Genomic DNA, 23,516 nt, shown 5'->3' with positions numbered 1-23,516 from the left:
ATTCTGACATTTCAATTTCTTAAAATAAAGTGGTGACCCTAACTAACCTAAGACAGGGAATTTTTACTAGGATTAAATGTCAGGAATTGTGAAAAACTGAGTTTAAATGTATTTGGCTGAGGTGTATATAAACTTCCGACTTCAACTGTAGGTCCTGGATGGCAGGAAGCTTGTCCCCAGTCATGTACTGGGCCCTACGCACTACCCTCTGTAGCGCCTTACGGTCAGATGCCGAGCAGTTGCCATACCAGGCGGTGACGCAACCGGCCAGGACCCAAAATGGCACCCTATTCCCTATATAGTGTGCTACCAGAGCCCAATAGTGCACTACTTTGACCAGGCTCTGGTAGCACACTATATAGGGAATAGGGTGCTATTTTGGATGCAGACCATKACTACCAGTCTGTTTGTGTAGAAGTAGAGAGCCCAGGCCGGAYTTACAGTAGGCTCAGAAGGCTACCTGGATGGTGGGCTGGTTTTCCACTGACTTTTCATCATTAAATCATGTCAACAGCTTTCTTTTTCCAGGTAGACGTTTCTTAACTTCCTCAACCTCTAAAATTATTCTGACGGTTTGGAATGGGAGTGGGGGAGTGGCAGACGTACCTGTTCACACTGTCCGTATAGGTCTATGAGGGGGTAGCATGGCGTAGGGATATCCTGGGCTGCTACTCCCTGGTCCATACCGTTTACATAAAGGTGCAGACAGCTGTTCCCATCCACTAGCAGACCCAGGACTGTACCCTCTGGACATGTGTCCAGGTTAGGACCATAGTTCTCACAGATCTGATGGGGAGGAGTGGAGCGGGGGATGAAGACGGGGAGAGAAGGGAGGTGAAGTGATAGAGGGAAAGAGAGAAGAGAGATCTCCATTAAGCTTTGTGTTGTGTTTGTCTTGCTATCTGTACCTTGAGTGTGTGCGCAGTGTTTCCCCTAGGATTTAATTCAGTAGCTGTGGCAGAGATAGTGGAGGGGACCTTCTCACAGTCGTACAACAAAACTTACGGTGACTTTTTTCAACTCAAATGTATGAAAATTAAAAATGTTCTTTCTTTGAAACTCAAGGACAGTTGAATTGTATCTCTTGATCTCAATAACATCACCAGCCACTTCTATATTAACCGCAAAAATGATTTCACTGGCGTAAGGTTCCTGTATCTTAATAGGGTTGGTTACACTTCCAGGATTACAAGCTCGTTAGCTAGTTACCTTGGAGGTTTCTCGGATGATCTGATGAGAATCTGAGGAAGATATGTAACTTGTTGTACCTCGTCACTCTGATCTTAAAAGCTCATCTTGGCAGGATGTTTAAAAATATATATATTTTTGTATTTGCAGTGGCGGCAATGACTTAGCAGCGGCGGTGTGCCGAAATGAACATAGGTGAAACACTGATGTGTGTGTGTGCAGTACCTTCAGTGAGTTGTGGAAGACAGAGTCTCTCTGCAGCAGCCACACAGAGCGTTTCAGACAGCACGCAGTGGAGGGAAAGTTGAGGCGGTCTGGGGAGTGGCCTATCACCCCTAGCGACAGGGACGACGTCCACGACGCGTTCAGCCGGTCGATCTGAAACTATGGCAACATTGATAGTCAAAATGTCATTCACAAACTATGGCGACAGAATGCAGTATAAAATAGTGTGCCCCTATACAACAATTGAACACCGCAATCGAATCCTGACACACACACACCCTTAACCCTACCACTCACACAGTACCTGGAACAGTTGTTGTCGGGGCAGGGGTTGTGCTGTGACTAGGAGGCCCTGGTTGTAGCTGGAGACACGGGCCGCCGTCAGGTTCTGATGGGACAGCTGGATGTTCTTCCCATGGTTCTCCAGGAAGGCCATGACTGTGTTGTGCACCAGGGCCGGCTCACCACCCTCAACCTGGTGGATGGAGAGAGGAGATAGAGAGGGGGAGGAGAGGAGAGACGGAGAGTGAGATGGAGAGATTAAACAAACTATTTTTTTTAACTTCTGTTGCCTTAGATCAATTCACACAAAAACACTGAGTGTACAAAACATTAGGAACACCTGCTCTTTCCATGACACAGACTGAGCAGGTGACTGCTATGATCCCTTATTGATGTCACTTGTTAAATCACCTTCAAACCAGTGTAGATGAAGGGGAGGAGATCAGTTAAAGAAGGATTTTTAAGCCTTGAGACAATTGAKAAATTGATTGTGTATGGTGCCATTGAGAGTGAATGTGCAATATAAAAAGATTTAAGTGCCTATGAATTATTTTTCCCCCCACACAGAATTATTTTTCCCCCCACACATTTTCTTATTTTAGACACAAAGTTTAACATTGTAGTTGTCAAGATATAGTCACTAAAGATCCAGGCGAAAGCATATCATCCATCAGTCCCTCATCTTCCTCCTATCCCCCTTCTCCCTCCATCCCCACACCAGTGTCTCACCGGCGTGCGGTCCTCCTCTCCTTCGCTGCAGCTGTCTGAGGAGAGGGAGGGGGCCTTGACGCTCCCTGCGTCCTCCAGCACTGACGAACTGACGATGGACACCGCCGTCACACGACCATACAGGTCCAACACTGCATACACGTTCTATAGGTAGGGGTGGTAGTAAAACAAGGAAAATTGTGGGGACATTTCACCGGTCCCAAGGAAATAGGCTATTTGAGGCTTAGGTTTACAATTAGGGTAAGGAGTTAGGGCTAGGGGTTAAAGTAAATAGGATTTTGAATGGGAATCAATGTTTTGGTCCCCACAAGGATAGGAAAACAATTGTGCGTGTGAATTGAACAAGTATGACGTGTGTATGAGAGAACTGTTGTACGTTCATGAAGTGTGTGTACCTTGGCCACAGCGGTGGCAGCTGGTCCCATGTCCTCTCCGTCGATAAGGACGTGCATGGTGTCATCGCTGCATCTCTTCACCCCGACGCGGTTACCCACCTAGACACACACACACACACACAATACAGAATCGAACTCAGGCACCAAATGTAGTACCTACTTATCTATTCATCACAATCCTTCTATCCATTCCATATGCACTAATGTTTATAGTCTCCATCTTTCAATCCCAACCAGTTGTTCCCTCCCCCTCTTTCTTTCATTGTTTCTCTCTGTACAACAAATGACAAAATAAGTACAAAGTATTGATTCAACAGAGCTTCGGAATCCAACGCCCTGTCTCTCACCGTCAGTCTGTCCAGGGAGGCGCCGTAGTTCTGTCTCTGCAGGAGCCCGTTGCGTCTGACCTCTGACCCGGCTAGCAGCCAGGTGACCTTGCACCGGAGCTGTGTGAGGGAGGGGGACAGGCCTGACATGGGGCAGGAGGGCAGCTCTGGAGGGGCTAGGGTGGTCAGACCCATGTGGAGGGAACCAGACCACTGGTCATCCACCTCGTCTATCTTCACCTGGGGGTGGGTGGAGGGGACAATAATACAACGTCAATAATGAATGTTATGCGCGTGCATATATAAGACAACAGATTAATCAAGTGTTATGAAAATAGAGCGGTCTGATTGCTTCTGGATAGATAACAGTGCACTACTCACCTCAAACAGTTCGTCTGTTTTGAGTTCCTTTGCGCTGAAGACAATGCCATGTGCGTATCCTCCCACCCTGACGGCCTGGCAGCCCTCTCCCAGCAGAACCACGTTCTTACCATGCTTACTGTGGAGCCGGTGGGCCACGCCTGCCACTACGCACGCACGGAAGAAGGAGAGATGTGAGCCTGCCTTTCGTTCAACAACTTATTTAGATTCATAGCCTGAGAGAAAAACCACACACGCGGTCAGTACCTGGGGAGTGTATGGAGAAACTCTTCTCTGTGATGTTGCTGGTACACAGACTGTTATCCTGAGGGCCAGAGGAACTGGTGATGGACACCTGGACACACTGACCATACAAGTCTATCACCGCATACACCTCTGATGAAAGGAGGGAGGGAGAGGAAAGAGGGGTTCACCATATATTTGGAAAGTGTAGATGCTTGACAAAGAGATCTCAGTGAGACTAGCCTTGATAAATACAAGTTGAAATATTAAACAAAATAGCAGTGAGATTTGAGCTGTTAGGTGGATTTATTCAGAGACACTTCTACCATCTAGCTACAAGGTGCATAGTACACACCCATCAGCTCCATTTCAAAATCAGTTCATGAGCCTTTTGTCCCCGACCCCTCGCCTATGTATGGGGTCGTAATAACAGGTTTATGATCACTGGTTCCATTCACCTTTACCTGGCGGCAGCCCGGTGCAGGCCACCCCCTGGTCCACCCCGTTGATGTAGTAGTGAAGGTCGCCGGTGGCCGAGCGCATCATGCCGATCCTACTGCCCGTTGGTCAGAGTGTCCAGGTCACAGCCGTAGTTGTTACGCATAGTGTTGCCGTCCTGCATGATGGCTGTGCCACTGGGGGGGGGGGGTGGGGGTGAGAGAGGGAGTTCAAATGAAACTTGGTTTATTTCATGCACAAGGCAGAGGAAGGTATTCCTTAGATGCTTCTTAGTGAGATCCATTGTAGCAGATGGATACACAGCAGGATTCGATAACAGTAGACTGAATCTAATCTATGTTTCAAAATCATTCATTTAGAATGGTCAAGCACTGAAATGACACAAACAGACCCCCCCCCCCTTACCTAAGCATCCAAGTATCGTAGTCTATATCCGTCATGTTGGGAAACTCCAGCTCTTCTGGCCTGATCGCAGTCACACCTGGATAAGAACACACACACGGACAAACATGTATCACTCCACTGCTGTGTGTGTGGATAGGGCTGTGTGAGAAGGTCGAGAGGGGTAAATAGAAACGTCTTACCTGCCATTATCTTACCTGCTTCTATTGACCCCGACCAACGGTCCACCATCTTCTGAATGACTATCTCAAAGAGCTCTCCGTCTCGAAGGCACCTGACAACGGACACACACAAGTCAGGACACACACAAACACATGATGTGTGTGTGGACCTTCTGACCTGTTGGAGATGACGCAGTAGGTGTGGTGTGTGCGTGTGTGTGTGTGTGTGTGTGTGTGTCACACTGACCTGTTAGAGATGACGATGCGTCGTTGAACTCGGATCGACAGTTCTGTCTGAGGGCGGTGCGACCCCCGTTGGTGATTACCGCGTTAGTGCCGTGCAGCTGGTGGAAGCGCAGGTCGTTGGCACCGTTGCCCCCGGCGACCGAGCATGGGCTGCTGGGCGACATGACGGTGGGGCCCTCCGAGCTGTCCTCAGGGAGAGGGGGGAGGTCTGCTAGAGAGGGGAGAAACGGTTGAGGATGGTTGTTGAGGCAAAGCTAGTTGGATGAGGATATTCACATACCATCTACAGATACATTCCATGTCTTCAGTATATAACGTGGTTCCAAAACCTTTCTGATCTGACGCCCTAGAAACTTCTGGAATCGTCTTAGGAACCTTTAACAACCCTTCTCTATCCCCCCCTCGCTCACCCACGTCGTCCATGATGGTGGCCTGTGCGGCCTGGCCGTAGAGGTCCACCACGGCGTAGATGCTGGGTGGGACGTTCCACGCCGCCGGGCCCTGTGCCACCCCATTCACAAAGAAGTGGAGGCTCCCATCCTCCTTACGCACTACGCCCACTGTGTCCCCCGCCTGGAAAAAGAGACAGAGACGACAGTGGTCAGAGAGAAAGAGATGAAGCACACAGCAACATGTGATAAGTACGATAGCATGCAAGTGTTGATAGTGACAGAGAAGGAGTGAAAGACAGCGCAGGAACAGGACAGAGCGAGAGGGTGGGAAATGGAGAAATAGAGAGGGGGGAGAGTAGAGTTGAATAATCTAAGGATGACTGTAAAGTATGTCTCCCACTCACTTTGAGTCGGTCCAGGTTGTGTCCGTACTCGTCCAGGATGGTGGTTCCGTTGTGCATCACCCCGTTTCCTGTCATCATCCAAGTCCCTGGGACACAAAACCAGAACATCAGACAACCTACAACAAAACATCAGTCAACCTGCAGTACCAGTCAAAAGTTTGGACACACCTACTCATTACAATGTTTGCCTTTATTTTTACTATTTTCTACATTGTAGAATAATAGTGAAGAAATCATTACTATGAAATAACACATATGGAATCAGGTAGTAAAAAAGTGTTAAACAAATCCAATTACATTCTGTATGAGATTCTTCAAAGTAGCCACACTTTGCCGTGACAGCTTTGCACACTCTTGGCATTCTCTCAACCAGCGTCATGAGGTAGTCACCTGGAATGCATTTCAATTAACAGGTGTGCCTTGTTAAAAGTACATTTGTGGAATTTCTTTCCTTCTTAATGCGTTTGAGCTAATCAGTTGTGGTATACAGAAGATAGCCCTGTGGTAAAAGACCAAGTCCATATTATGTCAAGAACAGCTCAAATAAGCAAAGAGAAACGACAGTCCATCATTACTTTAAGACATGAAGGTCAGTCAATACAGAACATGTCAAGAACTTTGAACGTTTCTTTAAGTGCAGTCGGAAAAACCATCAAGTGTTATGATGAAACTCATGAGGATTGCCACAGGAACAGAAGACCCAGAGTTACCTCTGCAGCAGAGGATAAGTTCATTAGAGAGTGACCAGCCTCAGAAATTGCAGCCCAAATAAATGCATCACAGAGTTCAAGTAACAGATATCTCAACATCAACTGTTCAGAGGAGACTGCGTGGGTAAGGCCTTCATGGTCGAATTGCTGCAAATAAACCACGACTAAAGGACACCAATAAGAAGAGACTTGCTTGGGCCAATAAATATGAGCAATGAACATTAGACCTGTGGAAATCTGTCCTTTAGTCTAATGAGTCCAAGTTTGAGATTTTTGGTTCCAACCGCCGWGTGTTTGTGAGATGCAAAGTAGGTGAACAGATGATCTCCCCATGTGTCGTTCCCACTGTGAAGCATGGAGAAGGTGTGACGGTGCTTTGCTGGTGACACGGTCTGTGATTCATTTAGAATTCAAGGCACACTTAACCAGCATGGCTCCCACAGCATTCTGCAGCGATACGCCATCCCATCTGGTTTGCCATTTGTTTTTCAACAGGACAATGACCCAAAACACACCTCCAGGCTGCGTAAGGGCCATTTGACCAAGAAGGAGAGTGATGGAGTGCTGCATCAGATGACCAGAATCCCCCGACCTCAACCAATTTGAGATGGTTTGGGATTAGTTGGACCGCAGAGTGAAGAAAAAGCAGCCAACAAGTGGACAGCATATGTGGGAACTACTACAAGACTGTTGGAAAAGCATTCCAGGTGAAGCTGGTTCACAGAATGCCAAGAGTGTGCAAAGCTGTCATCAAGGCAAAGGGTGGCTACTTTGAAGAATCAAAAATATTTTGATTTAACACTTTTTTGGTTACTACATGATTCCATGTGTTATTTCATAGTTTTGATRTCTTCACTATTATTCTACAATTTAGAAAATAGTACAAATAAACCCTTGAACGACTGTACAAACAACACATCAGTCAACTTTCAACAAAACCAGTACATCAGTCAAACTACAACAGAATCATCAAATCAGTCAATCCACAGCCCTTTCCAAACATGGTTTGAGTATGGAAAATTAGATGAATCAAGCCCCCATCCTCTAATCCTGGGAGGATTAGAAGGGTGTGAGTTGGAAACTCAACCTAGCCTAAAAGAAGGCTAGTTGGGCCTACTAGTGTATTGCTTTCAGATCTACAAGTAACCCTGCTAGGGGGGCAGGGGTAAGAGGTTGGTATTACCTGATTGGTTGGTATTACCTGAGCGCAGGTTGGTCATGGTGGAGGGCAGCTGCAGGTAGGCGGGGTTGTGCGTGGTCACGCCGATCTCGATAGAGCCCGCCCATTTGTCCACCATCTTGTCGATGCGTACCTGGAACACCTCGTTGGAGCGCAGCGGGCGGCCGCTCAAGACCACGCCGTGATTGAAGTCGTCCGTAGCACTGCCCGAGGAGAAATACACACAATTAAATGTATCTATAATATACTGTACATTATAAACTGGGTGGTTCAAGCCCTGAATGCTGATTGGCTGAAAGCAGTGGTATATCAGACCGTATGCCATGGATATGACAAAACATTGGTAACCAGTTTATAATAGCAATAAGGCACCTCAGGGTTTTGTGTTATATGGCCGATATACCACGGTACACCTTGCGTTGTGCCTAAGAACAGCCCTTAGGCGTGGTATTTGGCCATATACCACACCCCCTCGTGCCTTATTGCATAAATATACTAGGACCATGGTTACAATACATACTGAGGGCGAAGCGCCGTCCTGCCCTCGCTGATGATGGCTGCCTTTTGGCCACAGTTGGAGTGGAAGAGGAGGCGGTCGGGAGCGTCGGGGTCCGGCGTGAGGGAGAGGGCGGGCCGGGGGCGACCAACGTCTGGCGACAGAGCCCGCATGATGGCGTTGTTGCGGCGGAGGCGGTCGCTGTGGTTGTGATTGTGGACGATGGTCACCTTGACCGCCATGCCGTAGAGGTCGACCACGCCGTAGACCACGGCGGGTGTCTGGGCCGCTGCCACGCCTAGGGGGCAGGGTCAGAGGTCAAATTGAGGTTATGGACGACTTGGATGAAATATGGTAATGATTTGCAATTGTACATGTTTCTCGAACTGACATTGATATTTATACATTGTGAGGGGCAAAACTCCTCTGCATGACAATTACGTAAACAGTCCATCAAAAGACAGCAAGAATGTAAAACATAGCAAGCATTAACGATGTGCCTCTTAATAAATAATATACTCCATGCATTTTTGCGGCATTTTCAGTATTGCCATATTAATTGCAGCATCATGGTTTGCCTGTCCTTCACACTGCAAGGTTAATAACAGCTGGTGCACAAAATCTAAGGAAGTCTCTACATTTTTCCTGAAGTAGAGTATCTTATGATAAGCTGTATACCACACTATTTGCCAAGAGAGTTTTCATCTGTACTTCTCGTGGCTGTTTATTTACCACCACAGACGGATGCTGGCACTAAGACTGCACTCAGTCAGCTGTATAAGGAACTAAGCAAACAGGAAACCGCTCACCCAGAGGCGGCACTCCTAGTGGCCGGGGACTTTAATGCAGGGAAACTTAAATCCATTTACTTAACTTCTATCAACATGTTAAATGCGCAACCAGAGGGAAAAAAATGTCTAGATCACCTGTACTCCACACAGAGACGCATACACAGATCGCCCTCCATTTGGTAAATCTAATCACAATTCTATCCTCCTGATTCCTGCTTACAAGCTAAAATTAAAGCAGGAAGCACCAGTGACTCGGCCTATAAAAAAAGTGGTCAGATGAAGCAGATGCTAAACTACAGGACTGTTTTGCTAGCACAGACTTGAACATCTTCTGGGATTCCTCCGATGCCGTTGAGGAGTACACCACATCAGTCACTGGCTTTATCAATATGTGCATCGAGGACGTTGTCCCCACAGTGACTGTACGTACATACCCCAACCAGAAGCCATGGATTACAGGCAACATCCGCACTGAGCTAAAGGGTAGAGCTGCCGCTTTCAAGGTCCGGGACTCTAACCTGGAAGCTTATAAGAAATCCTGCTATGCCCTCCGACAAACCATCAAACAGGCAAAGCCCCAATACAGGGCTAAGATCGAATTGTACTACACCGGCKCCGACGCTCGTCTTATGTGGCAGGGCTTGCAAACTATTAGACTACAAAGGGAAGCACAGCCGCAAGCTGCCCAGTGATACGAGCCTACCAGACGAGCTAAATCACTTCTACGCTCGCGTCAAGGCAAGCAACACTGAGGCATGCATGAGAGCATCAGCTGTTCCGGACGACTGTGTGATCACGCTCGCCGTAGCCGACGTGAGTAATACCTTTAAACAGGTCAACATTCACAAGGCCGCAGGGCTTGACGGATTACCAGGACATGCGCTCCGGGCATGTGCTGACAAACTGGCAGGTGTCTTCACTGACATTTTCAACATGTCCCTGATTGAGTCTGTAATACCAAACATGTTTCAAGCACACCACCATAGTCCCTGTGCCCAAGAACACTAAGGTGACCTGCCTAAATGACTACAGACCCGTAGCACTCACATCCATAGCCATGAAGTGCTTTGAAAGGCTGGTCATGGCTCACATTAACACCATTATCCCAGAAACCCTAGACCCACTCCAATTTGCATACCGCCCAAACAGAGCCATAGATGATGCAATCTCTATTGCACTCCACACTGCCCTTTCCCACCTGGACAAAAGGAACAACTACGTGAGAATGCTATTCATTGACTACAGCTCAGTGTTCAACAACATAGTGCCGGATGCTCCTGGCGTGTCACTCTCACCTTGGTCGATGCCATTGATGTAGAAGTGAAGAGCTCCGCTGGCCTTGTGCATCAAGCCTATGTGATCCCCCTCCTGGAATGGAAGTCAGAGTACCATAGTTAAGATGTTAGGGATGTGTGTGTGTGTGTGTGTGTGTGTGTGTGTGTGTGTGTGAGAGAGTCACTGACCTGCAGTTCATCCAGGCTGAATTCACAGTACTCCCGACGGGTTCCCTTGCCGTTAGTCAGGATCCCACAGCCACTCATCATGATTGTACCTGGAAGAGCAAGAGAGAACACACACAGCAAGATGTAGCCTTGTACTTTGCAAAGAACAAGATTGAACAGTCCCTCCAGGATTTCGCTGGGATTTACTTGTGATATTTGCAGGCAAACCAAATCTTTTTTCAGCGGCAATTCTGACATTTTGCATGGCAATATGCAATGACTGTCAATTTTCTTGCGAAAATGCGCTGACGAAGGAAATGGTTCGTGGACGTGTTGCTTGATTGAACCATATTATGCGGTAAATGTGTGGTGATGGGTTGAAAATGCAAGCCTTCTTTTTGTACTGCGTTGATGGGTCAGTTTTATGTGATAATATTGCAATGATTTGACTGTTTTATAGCAAAAATAGTGCAGTGATTGGTCAAGTTTGCAAGCCCTCGCATAACATGTGGGAAATTGTTGATTTTGCAAAAAAAATAAATTGTGATGCAGAATCCTGGAGGGATTGATCGAACATGCGTGCAGTTTGTTGTGGAATGAATAGATCTAGTTGTATATTGGGTTAGAGAAACACTACGCTAGTGTGTATATGTATGTGTTACGTACCTGACCGCAGATTTGTCATTGTGGCTGGATAGTCCAAGTTGTTGGGGTTGTGTGTTGTCACGCCGATCTCGATCGACCCCGACCACTTGTCCACCAGCTTATCTATGCGGATCTGTGGCACAACAGAAACCAGGGGCGCATTCAGAAACTAGAAGCGCAAAAGGTTTCGCAACGGAAACAAGCATTTCTTATTGGAGAAGTTCAGGCAGTCCTTTCCCTGCTTTGGTCTATTTGGTTTCTAGTGAATTCTCTCTCTCTTTTAGAATATAGAAACACTTACTATTTTTCTATTATTAATCTCAAGCTGCAGTCCAATGGAAATGTTATAATCTATTCATTCACATTTTGTGGCTGTAACATATGAATATTCGGTAACACTTTACTTGACACCCAGTGTCAACACGATATGACACAGTCATAACCATGTCATAACAACTGATAACCTATCATATGGTCATAACACTCATGACCTATATATTTAATCCTGTTTTATGGCTGGTTATGACATCTACACCACATAAGTGTCAAAATCCACATTTATTCAAATGTATTTTTTCCCCTGCCAGTTTTATTGCTTCTTTAAAATCAGAACAGTTTTCAGCTATGCTAACATAATTGCAAAAGGGTTTTCGAATGATCAATTAGCCTTTTAAAATTACAAACTTGGATTAGCTAACAACGTGCCATTGGAACACAAGAGTGATGGTTGCTGATAATGGGCCTCTGTACGTCTACGAAGATATCCATTAAAAAAAAACTAAAATAAATCAGCCATTTCCAGCTACAATAGTAATTTACAACATTAACAGTCTACGCTATTTCTGATCAATTTCATGTTATTTTAATGGACAAGTTTATTGTTGCTTTTCTTTCAAAAACAAGGACATTTCTAAGTGACCCCAAACTTTTGAACGGTGGTGTATGTCAAAAACAGGTCTAAATATGTGTCATGACAGTGTTATGATCATATTATGACAGGTTATGTCAAGTTAGGTCAGCTGTTATGACTGACAAGTAAAGTTAACGAATATTCATTGGCTAATCTGAAAGATTCAGCTCTACCATATGGAGATTAGAGGATTAGCTTCAAACTCTGACACGTCAATTTCAATGGTGATATTTACTTGACCCCTCCGTCATTAGAGGTCATGAAAATTAACATAACCAGTTATGACAGCTGGTGTCAGTAATGACAGCTGTTATATTATTACTTTGACAGCTGTTATGTCATTACTATGACAGTGGTGTGTAGGCTATTTCTTATGAGCATTCAAATTAAGAATTACCAGACAAATGTTATTAAACACCTTGATCTAAGCCCCTCGTTTCAACCCCTTCCTAGAATTCATATATCTCAGTATCGGAGCCAATGATTGGCCGCACCTCAAACATCTCGTTGTGTCGAAGCGGCCGGTTGGTCATGACCACGCCGTTGTTGAATTCGTCTAGCGGCCGCCGCCTTTCCGCCGTCTTGTTGTTGTTGCTCAGCTTGATCAGTGTGCCGCACTTCTCGTGGAACAGCAGCGCATCATTGGTCAGCATCCCGCCCGTCACGGCCCCGAGTCTCGCCCCTCCGCCGCCTGCAGGGCTGTTACTGACGCTTCCAGTATTGCCGGTCCCGCCACCGCTGTCACTACTGTTACCGTTAATGGATCCCCCTCCGCTGCTGCTCCCCCTGTCCCCTCTACTTCCTGTTCCTGAGTCTGTCCCTGTTCCACCTACCCCCAGGTCTCCCCCTCCATTGTCCTCAGAGCGGTAAAGGGATACAATGGCATTGTTTAACACGTCGAAGAGCTGGTGCTCCGTCAGACCTATAGGGGAGGGAGAGAAAGATGGAGAGACTGTTACATTTGGTCAATGGTGCAACTGAGATTGGGGTAGAGGTTTTGATTTTCTTACCCGTCTCAGGCTCTAGGTTGTTGGGAAACTTGTCAGGTCGGTTATGAGTAGGAGGGAGCTCAGGCACTGAGACAAAGCAGGAATGAGAAGACAAAACAAAAGAGTGAAGAGTCTTTCCCTCATTACTACACCCTTTCACACAATGACACAACAAACCCTCCATTTCAATAGATAAACAAAAACATCAACAACTCCTACCTTCCTCTAACGTTCCGTTTGTCGCCGCGGCCAGGTTCACCGCTGACGTCAGACCCCCAAACTCCCCCTCCCTGACCCCGCACACCACCACCTCTTCGTCTTCCTGCTCATGCTCCTCCACCGTCTCCCTCTCCGTGTCTCTCTCCGCCAAGGACGGCGGCTCGCAGCTCATCACCGTCACTTGCGTACACTTGCCATAGAGGTCCACCACCGCCCAGAGGCCCGTCGGGAGACCACTGGCAGCCGCGCCACAGTCCTGCCCGTTGACCCACAGGTGGAGCTCGCCGTGGGCGCTCCGCTGTACAGTAGAACAGAAATAAGAAAAGTGATAATWTGTCGATTTTTTTGCCTAGCCCATCTAAACCTCTCACTTGTCCTTGTTTTTGAAAGAAAAGAGACAGGGTCAGCCATGAAGCAGCGCCCCTGGATGGAGAGAATTGTAGAGATTATTACCAATTTAGTGCCTGGCCCGGGGCTTGAACCGGCAACCTTCCGGCCACTAGTCTGCCATGTTAACCCACTAGGCTACCTACCTGTATGCCCACACGGTCGCCCTCTGACAGCTGGTCCAGGTCTCGGCCGTACTCCTCGAGGACGGAGCGGCCGTCACGTAGCACCGAGCAGCCAGACACGATCCAGGAGCCTCCCTTCAGACCCGTAGCGCTGCTGGGGAAGTCGAGACCAGCCGGGTCCAGAGAAGTCACACCGATCTCTATGGAACCGCTCCAAGAGTTCACCTGTAGCAGGAAGAGAAGGGTATGTTTATCTACATTTATCTATTCATTTCTGTCCATTTCTACATTGTCAGTTATGTTCAATACATTGTATACCTTCGTAAGCCTACACGTCATTCCAAATGAGTTCATTTACTTTTTTCCTCTGTTAGACGGGTTGGTTGTTTAGCAACAAAAGCATTGGGTGCGCAACTATGGGGCAAAACAGACACGGTAAGCTTAGACTGACGACATGCAAACTATAGTCTCCAAATGTTTATTGAAAACAAATACATTGCACAATGAGCACTTGTCTCAAATACATTGTTACAGTTGTTGGATAGCTAGCGAATTTGCCATATTAGCACAGACATGACAGTCAAAACAAGACATGGTATCAATAACAAGACACAACAAGCTGAAACGTTGCCACCTATGATTCCCCACATGGCAGCTTCTTGTCATTGCTGCTAGCTATCTGACCGTTCAGAATCATAACGCACGTCCTCCGGCCACATCACCATCCCTTCTGTTCGGTCTATCTTTTCATTTATCGAGTCCTATTTAGACATTTATTTACACTTTATCTATTAAAAGTCAACTCCTGATAAGGGCACATTCTGTGAACAACAAAGTCACATTTGACTTGAAGACCTGACCAAGAATCAAAATGAGTCGGTCAATTCAAGTCAGTCAAAGCKTCGCAGTAAAATGTTAGACCAACAGGAGAAGCCAGGTCAGCGAGTACAAGAGGTTGAGCTGGGTTAAAACAAGGAGTCAATACTATACTGCAAACTGAGCCAGAGGATTCATATCTAAAAAGGGGTTTTACAGGGCTGTGTGTCATGTCTGTTAGCTAGGTGTTCAGATTTAAGATGCCGGAATGCCAGATCTTGTGATTTTTGTTTCACAGTATTATATGATGTATAGGCCAAAACTCTTGTCATTGGATGCCCTTGGAAAGTGTGATTGATCACGAGTTGTGTATCAATTTCATTCATTGAACACACAGAGTGGAACTGCACACTCAAATGTCTCATTTGAGGAAACATTAAACATACAATTCAAATGTGTCAAAAAGAGCAGTTTTTAAACCACTATAGACTCTTCTCACCATGCCCATCTTTTACTCGTACCTCCCCATCCATCTGCTCGGTCTTTCAAACCATTTTTGAAACGCTCTCACCATCTGTCTGTCTTGTTTCTCTCTCACCATCTCTCGCCTGCCTGTCCCCCAGTTGTTTAGGGTTAGGTGCTAGGGCTAGGCTATGTAAGAGAGTTACAACAGCCCAGGGATAGGAGTTACAGATCTGGACTAGAGGTCGACCGATTAATCGGGGCCGATTTCAAGTTTTCATAACAATCGGATATCGGTATTTTTGGGCGCCGATTTGCCGTTTATTTTTTATACCTTTATTTAATCTTTATTTAACTAGGAAAGTCAGTTAAGAACACATTCTTATTTTCAATGACGGCCTAGGAACGAGGCAGAACAACAGTTTTTTAACCTTGTCACCTCGGGGGATCCAATTTTGCAACCTTACAGTTAACTAGTCCAATGCTCTAACACCTGATTACATTGCACTCCACGAGGAGCCTGCCTGTTGGCGAATGCAGTAAGCTAAGGTAAGTTGCTAGCTAGCATTAAACTTATCTTATAAAAAACAATCAATCAATGACTGTCATTGCTCCAATGTGTACTTAACCATAAACATCAATGCCTTTCTTAAAATCAATACACAAGTATATATTTTTAAACCTGCATATTTGGCTAATAGAAATCCAGGTTAGCAGGCAATATTAACCAGGTGAAATTGTGTCATTTCTCTTGCGTTCATTGCATGCAGAGTCAGGGTATATGCAACAGTTTGGGCCGCCTGGCTCTTTGCGAACTAATTTGCCAGAAATTTATGTAATTATGACAACATTGAAGGTTGTGCAATGTAACAGGAATATTTAGACTCATGGATGCCACCCGTTAGATAAAATACGGAACGGAATAAACGTTTTGTTTTCGAGGTGATAGTTTCCGGATTAGTCAAAGGTATATGGTTTAGAGAGAAATAGTCGACGCGTTATAATTCCTGTAATAACTTGCGGGCTGAATTTGAAAGGGGTTCCTTCGTTATTTTACCGTTCATGTCTTCCATAGAGAATGTCTTGATCTACTTCAAATAAGGTCTGTGTTTCGTGCAGGCTTAAACCACCTCGACGTTTTGATACCCGTGTAAATCTCACTAGGATAAGGTAACGTTTGTCAACATATTTTCATAAATCCACTCTACAATTTTTTTTTTTWATCTTCGCTTATATTTAGCCAATATTGATCAGTTACCTTGTCCTATGGATATCTACACAGTTATAAAATTGGCACGGTGATGTAAGCCTACACGAAACACAGACCTTATTTTAAGTGAATCTAAAAATATCCTATGCAATAAATGAAGGAACCGCTTTTCAGATTTTGCTAGGTGTCATGGGAATTATGACTCGCACTTTGGTTGTCAATTCTTAACATGCCCATTATTAAAATAGGATTTCCTGCATATAGAAATTAAGGTTTTTGTTTTCAACATTCATCACAGGTAACTTAAACTCTATTTTTATTCAAACAGTTGAGTATTTGTCTCCTAAGCAGACTCTTCAGTATCATTGTCACTTCAGAGCTGTGTGCGTGTGTGTATTTATGTATTATATTAAGTTAAAATAAGTGTTCATTGTTCATTCAGTATTGTTGCAATTGTCATTATTACAAAAATGTGTGTGTGTGTATGATATATATATATATATTTTTTTTTTTAAATAAATCGTCCGATTAATCGGTATCGGCTTTTGTTGTCCTCCAATAATCGGTATCGRTATTGAAAAATCATAATCGGTCGACCTCTAATCTGGACTAGGCCTAAGACTGGATATGCCTGATCGTGTGGAAAGCGTTGAATTAGGAATTTGAATACTAGAATGGACATGAACCTTCTTGTGATGGTATACTCTGAGTCCATATTCACGTAGTAAGGAATTCCCATTGACCATACACACAAAGTTAGGAAAACATTATTTCCTATTGACCCCCAATGTAAAGGAGCCAACTTTGTTGTTGATTATTTGTTATACAGAAATAACAAAACATGCACAAAAAGCTGCTGTGTTTAATTCTTTATTTTATTTCACCTTTATTTAACCAGGTAAGCTAGTTGAGAACAAGTTCTCATTTACAACTGCGACCTGTCCAAGATAAAGCAAAGCAGTGCGACACAAACAACAACACAGAATTACACATGGAATAAACATGCGTACAGTCAATAACATAATAGAAAAAAAAGAAAGTCTATATACAGTGTGTGCAAATGGCGTGAGGAGGTAAGGCAATAAATAGGCCATAGTAGCGAAGTAATTACAATTTAACAAATTAACACTGGAGTGATAGATGAGCAGATKGTGATGTGCAAGTAGAAATACTGGTGTGCAAAAGAGCAGAAAAGTAAACAAAAAAAATATGGGGATGAGGTAGGTAGATTGGGTGGGCTATTTATCCCCTCTCTCCACTGTGATTCTCTGCCTCTAACCCTAATACAGGGGCTGAGTCACTGGCGCTCTTCCATGCCGTCCCTAGGAGGGGTGCATCACTTGAGTGGGTTGAGTCACTGACGTGGTCTTCCTGTCTGGGTTGGCGCCCCCTCTTGGGTTGTACCGTGGCGGAGATCTTTGTGGGCAATACTCGGCCATGTCTCAGGGTGGTAAGTTTGTGGTTGAAGATATCTCTAGTGGTGTGGGGGCTGTCCTTTGGTAAAGTGGGTGGGGTTATATCCTGCCTGTTTGGCCCTGTAGTATCGCATCGGATGGGGCTACAGTGTCTCCTGACGCCTCCCGTCTCAGCCTCCAGTATTTATGCTGCAGTAGTTTGTGTCGGGGGGCTAGGGTCAGTCTGTTATATCTGGAGTATTTCTCCTGTCTTATCCGGTGTCCTGTGTGAATTTAAGTATGCTCTCTCCCTAGGACCATGCCTCAGGACTACCTGTCATGATGACTCCTTGTTGTCCCCAGTCCACCTGGCCGTGCTGCTGCTCCAGTTTCAACTGTTCTGCCTGCGGCTATGGAACCCTGGCCTGTTCACTGCAATTACTATTATTTGACCATGCTGGTCATTTATGAACATTTGAACATCTTGGCCATGTTCTGTTATAATCTCCACCCAGCACAGCCAGAAGAGGACTGGCCACCCCTCATAGCCTGGTTCCTCTAGGTTTCTTCCTAGGTTTTGGCCTTTCTAGGGAGTTTTTCCTGGCCACCGTGCTTCTACACCTGTATTGCTTGCTGTTTGGGGTTTTAGGCTGGGTTTCTGTACAGCACTTTGATATCAGCTGATGTAAGAAGGGCTATATAAATACATTTGATTTGAAATTTGATTTACAGATGGGCTATGTACAGCTGCAGCGATCGGTTAGCTGCTCAGATAGCTGATGTTTAAAGTTAGTGAGGGAAATACAAGTCACCAGCTTCAGCGATTTTTGCAATTCGTTCCAGTCATTGGCAGCAGAGAACTGGAAAGAAAGGCAGCCAAAGGAGGTGTTGGCTTTGGAGATAACCAGTGAGATATACCTTCTGGAGCGCGTGCTRCGGGTGGGTGTTGTTATCGTGACCAGTGAGCTGAGATAAGGCAGAGCTTTACCTAGCAGAGACTTACAGATGAAATGTACATGTAACCAGGTGAAAAATCCCTAACTACGGATTGTAATGCTCCCACGTAGGGAAATAGAGCCTGCGACAAGAGCCCTGTGGCTTCAGGCGTGGGAAATGTGGGGACCCGGTGTCCAAGTAGGCTACAAAACCATCTTTATCCCTCTCTAACACAGCTACAATGTAGCTATGTTTGTGGAAAACATTTCAACCCAGGTAAGACATTAAACTTGTTTAGTATAGTCTGTAAGTCCACTCACTACTTGTAGCTGTTTATAGTCCGTTTGTTTGCACTGTAGGTCTTGGCTAGCTAGTTACTCGCATGGATGCTAACACCATCATGAAAAGGGGCATGCGGGAAGCCCTACAAGACCGCTTGGGAGCAGGCAATGTTTTAAGTCATCTTTAGACATGTTGTACTTAAAGAAACTTTGACAAGAATATTGCATTTGAAAAAAGGTACTMGTTTTTGCTGTGAGTCAATGGGGTAACCTAGGTAATCACAGGTTATTTTCCCCACAGTTGGGAAGGGTAGAAACATTCTATATAATACTGACTGGGACTATAAAAGGTCAACCATTGGTGAGGGAGTTGGTCAACCATTGTTTGCCAGTGCTGTAATAATGTCCATTTATCATTTTGAAGAACTTACACTACATGACCAAAAGTATGTGGACACTTGCGCTTTGAACATCTAATTCCAAAATCATAGCCTTTAATATAGAGTTGGTCTGCCCATTTGCAACTACACTACCGGTCAAAAGTTTTAGAACACCTACTAATTCAAGGCTTTCTTTATTTTTTACTATTTTCTACATTGTAGAATAATAGTGAAGATATCAAAACTATGAAATAACACGTACGGAATCATGTTGTAACTAAGGTGTTAAACAAATCCAAATATATTTTATATTTGAGATTCTTCARAATAGCCTTTGCCTTGATGACAGCTTTGCACACTCTTGGCAATCTCTCAACCAGCTTCATGAGGTAGTCACCTGGAATGCATTTCAATTAAAAGGTGTGCCTTGTTAAAAAGTTAATTTGTGGAATTTCTTTCCTTCTTAATGAGTTTGAGTAAATCAGTTGTGCTGTGATAAGGTAGCGGTGGTGAACAGAAGATAGCCCTATTTGGTAAAGGACCAAGTCCATATTATGGCAACAACAGCTCAAATAAGCAAAGATAAATGACAGTCCATCATTACTTTAAGACATGAAGGTCAGTCAATACGGAAAATGTCAAGAACTTTGAACGTTTCTTCAAGTGCAGTCTCATGAGGACTGCCACAGGAAAGGAAGACCCAGAGTTACCTCTGCTGCAGAGGATAAGTTCATTAGAATTACCAGCCTCACTTCGCGTCTGAGCCGTTGTCGCTCCTAGAAGTATCTGACAGACACACTACACACTCTCTGACAGACACACTACAAAGACAGCAATCGGTGGAGTTAGGCAGGCACATACTACTGTCCCACATATACTCTACTGTCAACATTACCAACACNAATAGCCTTTGCCTTGATGACAGCTTTGCACACTCTTGGCAATCTCTCAACCAGCTTCATGAGGTAGTCACCTGGAATGCATTTCAATTAAAAGGTGTGCCTTGTTAAAAAGTTAATTTGTGGAATTTCTTTCCTTCTTAATGAGTTTGAGTAAATCAGTTGTGCTGTGATAAGGTAGCGGTGGTGAACAGAAGATAGCCCTATTTGGTAAAGGACCAAGTCCATATTATGGCAACAACAGCTCAAATAAGCAAAGATAAATGACAGTCCATCATTACTTTAAGACATGAAGGTCAGTCAATACGGAAAATGTCAAGAACTTTGAACGTTTCTTCAAGTGCAGTCTCATGAGGACTGCCACAGGAAAGGAAGACCCAGAGTTACCTCTGCTGCAGAGGATAAGTTCATTAGAATTACCAGCCTCACTTCGCGTCTGAGCCGTTGTCGCTCCTAGAAGTATTCACTTCACAGCACTTACCAGGGCAGCTATAGCAGGGAAGAAATTTGACGAACGGACTAGTTGGAAAGATGGCATCCTATGTCGGTGCCACGTTTAAAATCACTGAGCTCTTCAGTAAGGCCATTCTACTGCCAATGTTTGTCTATGGAGATTGCATGGCGGTGTGCTCTATTTTATACACACTGTCAGCAAAGGGTGTGGCTGAGATAGCCGAATCCACTAATCTGAAGGAGTGTCCACATACACTTTGTATACAATAGTATCTGCACTGTACGTTTGTTAGCTAGCCAGACAGTTTTAGAGGAACTAAAATAAAATCTTTAACCTTTATTTAACTAGGCACGTCAGTTAAGAACACATTCTTATTTACAATGACCAAACCTGGACGACGCTGGGCCAATTGTGCGCCGCCCTATGGACTCCCAATCACGGCCGGATGTGATGCAGCCTGGATTCAAATCAGGTACTGCAGTATTGCACTGAGATGCAGTGTCTTAGACCACTGAGCCACTCGGGAACCCGAATGATTCCATAAACGTGTCTAAATAACTGCCAATATGCCAGCATTCCATTCAAACAACACCCAGCCATGCACTGGCTGAAATCAGTTGATGATATTGCATTAACAACTTGTCTAAGTACTAAGTACTTTGTCTCATAACAGCACTCACAGCTTTCCAATAAAACAAAAACTGAGACAGTCTGTTTACATATATTTTAGATGCTATTTCTACAGACAATTGGTATAAAACCCATATAAACTGTATTTATAATGACAATATTTTTAAGTTGACAATTCTATTTATTTTCCTGCATAAGTCAAATCAGAATTATGCCTCTACTGCCATTCATTCCAATTAGACTGGTTTAGATTTCTCCCTAAACAAAATGGCTGCCATTTTAACCCCTTTCTGGAAGTGTTTTACATTTTATTTTTTACCCCCTTTCTCTCCCCAATTTCGTGGTATCCAATTGTTAGTAGTTACTGTCTTGTCTAATCGCTACGGGCTCGGGAGAGACGAAGGTCAAGAGCCATGCGTCCTCCGAAACACAACCCAACCAAGCCGCACTGCTTCTTAACACAGCGTGCATCCAACCCGGAAGCCAGCCGCACCAAATCAGTGTCGGAAGGAATAACCCTGTACAACCTCTAGCGACCTGGTCAGTGTGCACTGCGCCCGGCCCGCCACAGGAGTTGCTAGTGCGCGATGAGACAAGGATATCCCTACCGCCAAACCCTCCCTAACCCAGACGACGCTAGCGCAATGTGCATCGACGCCATGGACCTCCCGGTCGCGGCCGGCTGCGACAGAGCCGGGGCTCGAACCCAGAGTTCTCTGGTGGCACAGCTAGCACTAGCCTTAGACCACTGCGCCACCCGGGCAGGCCTCTGGAAGTTTGAGAGGTTTATGAACTGGTAAACCCCACAGTGATTTTACTTGGCTCCCAAAAAGTTCTCTGCTGGAACAAAAGACTAAAAACACCAATGTTCAAAGTATCCCAACACACATAATCATATAGCGAGATATATTTAATCGTATACAAATGTAAGCAAGGTTGGAAATTTATTATGTATTTAGTTCAAATATTATTCACGTTTAGGCTTCTTGCAGTCAATCTGCAATATACAAATGTGTAATTTATATTCCTGCCCCTGACCACCCACTCAAGAATAAAATCTGAAGGCAGATATAGATGATGATCCCCCTCTAGTAATTTAATAGGATCGATATGGTGGAAAGACAAAGTATCTTCCATCATCCACTTACATGGACCAACCCAGTCATCTCTAAACACAACACAGTATGTGAGATGTGTAAATTTCAAATGTTGCAATCTAGGCCCTCTCTCAGTCCTCTCTCATACAAACAACAAACACAACGCACACTCATACCCATACCCATCTCGCTCCTTTTAATCATATGCACGCATGGTATACATCGTCCAAGGAAATGCATTTCTTGACATGTATACCATACATATCCCGTAACAAACGACGAACAATATCTTAAACAACATCTGCAAACCGAACGCGTACACAAACACAGAAAAACTAATCTGTGAACAACTCACCCACTTGCAGCGTCGCAATCATCTTCTCTGACAGACACACTACAAAGACAGCAATCGGTGGAGTTAGGCAGGCACATACTACTGTCCCACATATACTCTACTGTCAACATTACCAACACCATAATATTCCACTTAGAGCAAACTGATGGGTCGTTCTACCTCAAAACACGAGAGGGTTGACATTCACCATCTGATTGTAACCAACGATTTCAGAACAAACAGATACTAGCATTCCTGCAAAATGATTTTGTTGAATATAATTTGAGCTGATAAATTAAACTAATTGATTAAATTAATTGATTGCACCCAAATTGGCCATTTTAAATTTATAGAATTCATATAATATTCAATAAATATAGTATCTAACATCCGATTTTAACTTTTTTTTCTAACATGATGAATACAAAGAAAGTCAAAAGCCACCCACGGACCCCCCACACCAACAACGAGTATATGGCATCAGTTCCGTTTGAACAGTACGGAGCTGCGGCTGGGAAGATTGTTTCTTCATCCTATTCATTGTATTCTCAGTGAATTTGAAAAATGTTTTCCTGTTCAGTGAAACTAGTTGGGTTTATGTCCCATCCTACATCCTGATATTACCAAGTTCTGACCACTAGATAGTGCGTTTCCTACTATTAGGTGATAATTGTTTTAAAGAACCCCCCCAAATTGTTAAAGGGATAGTTCACCCAACTTAATTTGTGGTTTTCTTACACTGTAAGCTGTCAATGTACCAGGTATGACAGCAACCCATGCTTTGATTTTGTTTACCTGATGACTGTTTCAAATGCTAACTTTTTAGCATGTGTGTCAGAAATCCAGTGCAAGTTAATGGTACCTATATTAGGCATTTTCACGCACGTCTAAATCATTCTAAAGAATCTAAAATTTGA

General features: G+C 44.6%; 1 protein-coding gene across 1 annotated transcript in view; it reads right to left on the bottom strand.

The window, feature by feature from the left end:
• Positions 1 to 23,516, bottom strand: part of LOC111960250 (neuralized-like protein 4) — a 34,133-nt gene that overhangs the window by 5,374 nt on the left and 5,243 nt on the right. Inside the window, 25 exon segments of the mRNA XM_070437943.1 lie at positions 607 to 786; positions 1,414 to 1,572; positions 1,718 to 1,888; positions 2,425 to 2,568; positions 2,820 to 2,918; positions 3,167 to 3,385; positions 3,527 to 3,672; positions 3,773 to 3,901; positions 4,213 to 4,315; positions 4,317 to 4,383; positions 4,613 to 4,688; positions 4,807 to 4,883; positions 5,018 to 5,036; positions 5,039 to 5,224; positions 5,427 to 5,589; positions 5,813 to 5,898; positions 7,724 to 7,905; positions 8,223 to 8,496; positions 10,285 to 10,357; positions 10,453 to 10,541; positions 11,098 to 11,209; positions 12,481 to 12,908; positions 12,997 to 13,062; positions 13,195 to 13,492; positions 13,728 to 13,931. Coding sequence (XP_070294044.1) covers positions 607 to 786; positions 1,414 to 1,572; positions 1,718 to 1,888; positions 2,425 to 2,568; positions 2,820 to 2,918; positions 3,167 to 3,385; positions 3,527 to 3,672; positions 3,773 to 3,901; positions 4,213 to 4,315; positions 4,317 to 4,383; positions 4,613 to 4,688; positions 4,807 to 4,883; positions 5,018 to 5,036; positions 5,039 to 5,224; positions 5,427 to 5,589; positions 5,813 to 5,898; positions 7,724 to 7,905; positions 8,223 to 8,496; positions 10,285 to 10,357; positions 10,453 to 10,541; positions 11,098 to 11,209; positions 12,481 to 12,908; positions 12,997 to 13,062; positions 13,195 to 13,492; positions 13,728 to 13,931 — 3,750 coding nt within the window.

This window comes from Salvelinus sp. IW2-2015, linkage group LG37, assembly GCF_002910315.2.
Source record: "Salvelinus sp. IW2-2015 linkage group LG37, ASM291031v2, whole genome shotgun sequence".
NCBI lineage: Eukaryota > Metazoa > Chordata > Actinopteri > Salmoniformes > Salmonidae > Salvelinus > Salvelinus sp. IW2-2015.
The sequence above is the reverse complement of the archived record's forward strand: the minus strand, read 5'-3'. Positions and strand labels throughout refer to the sequence as shown.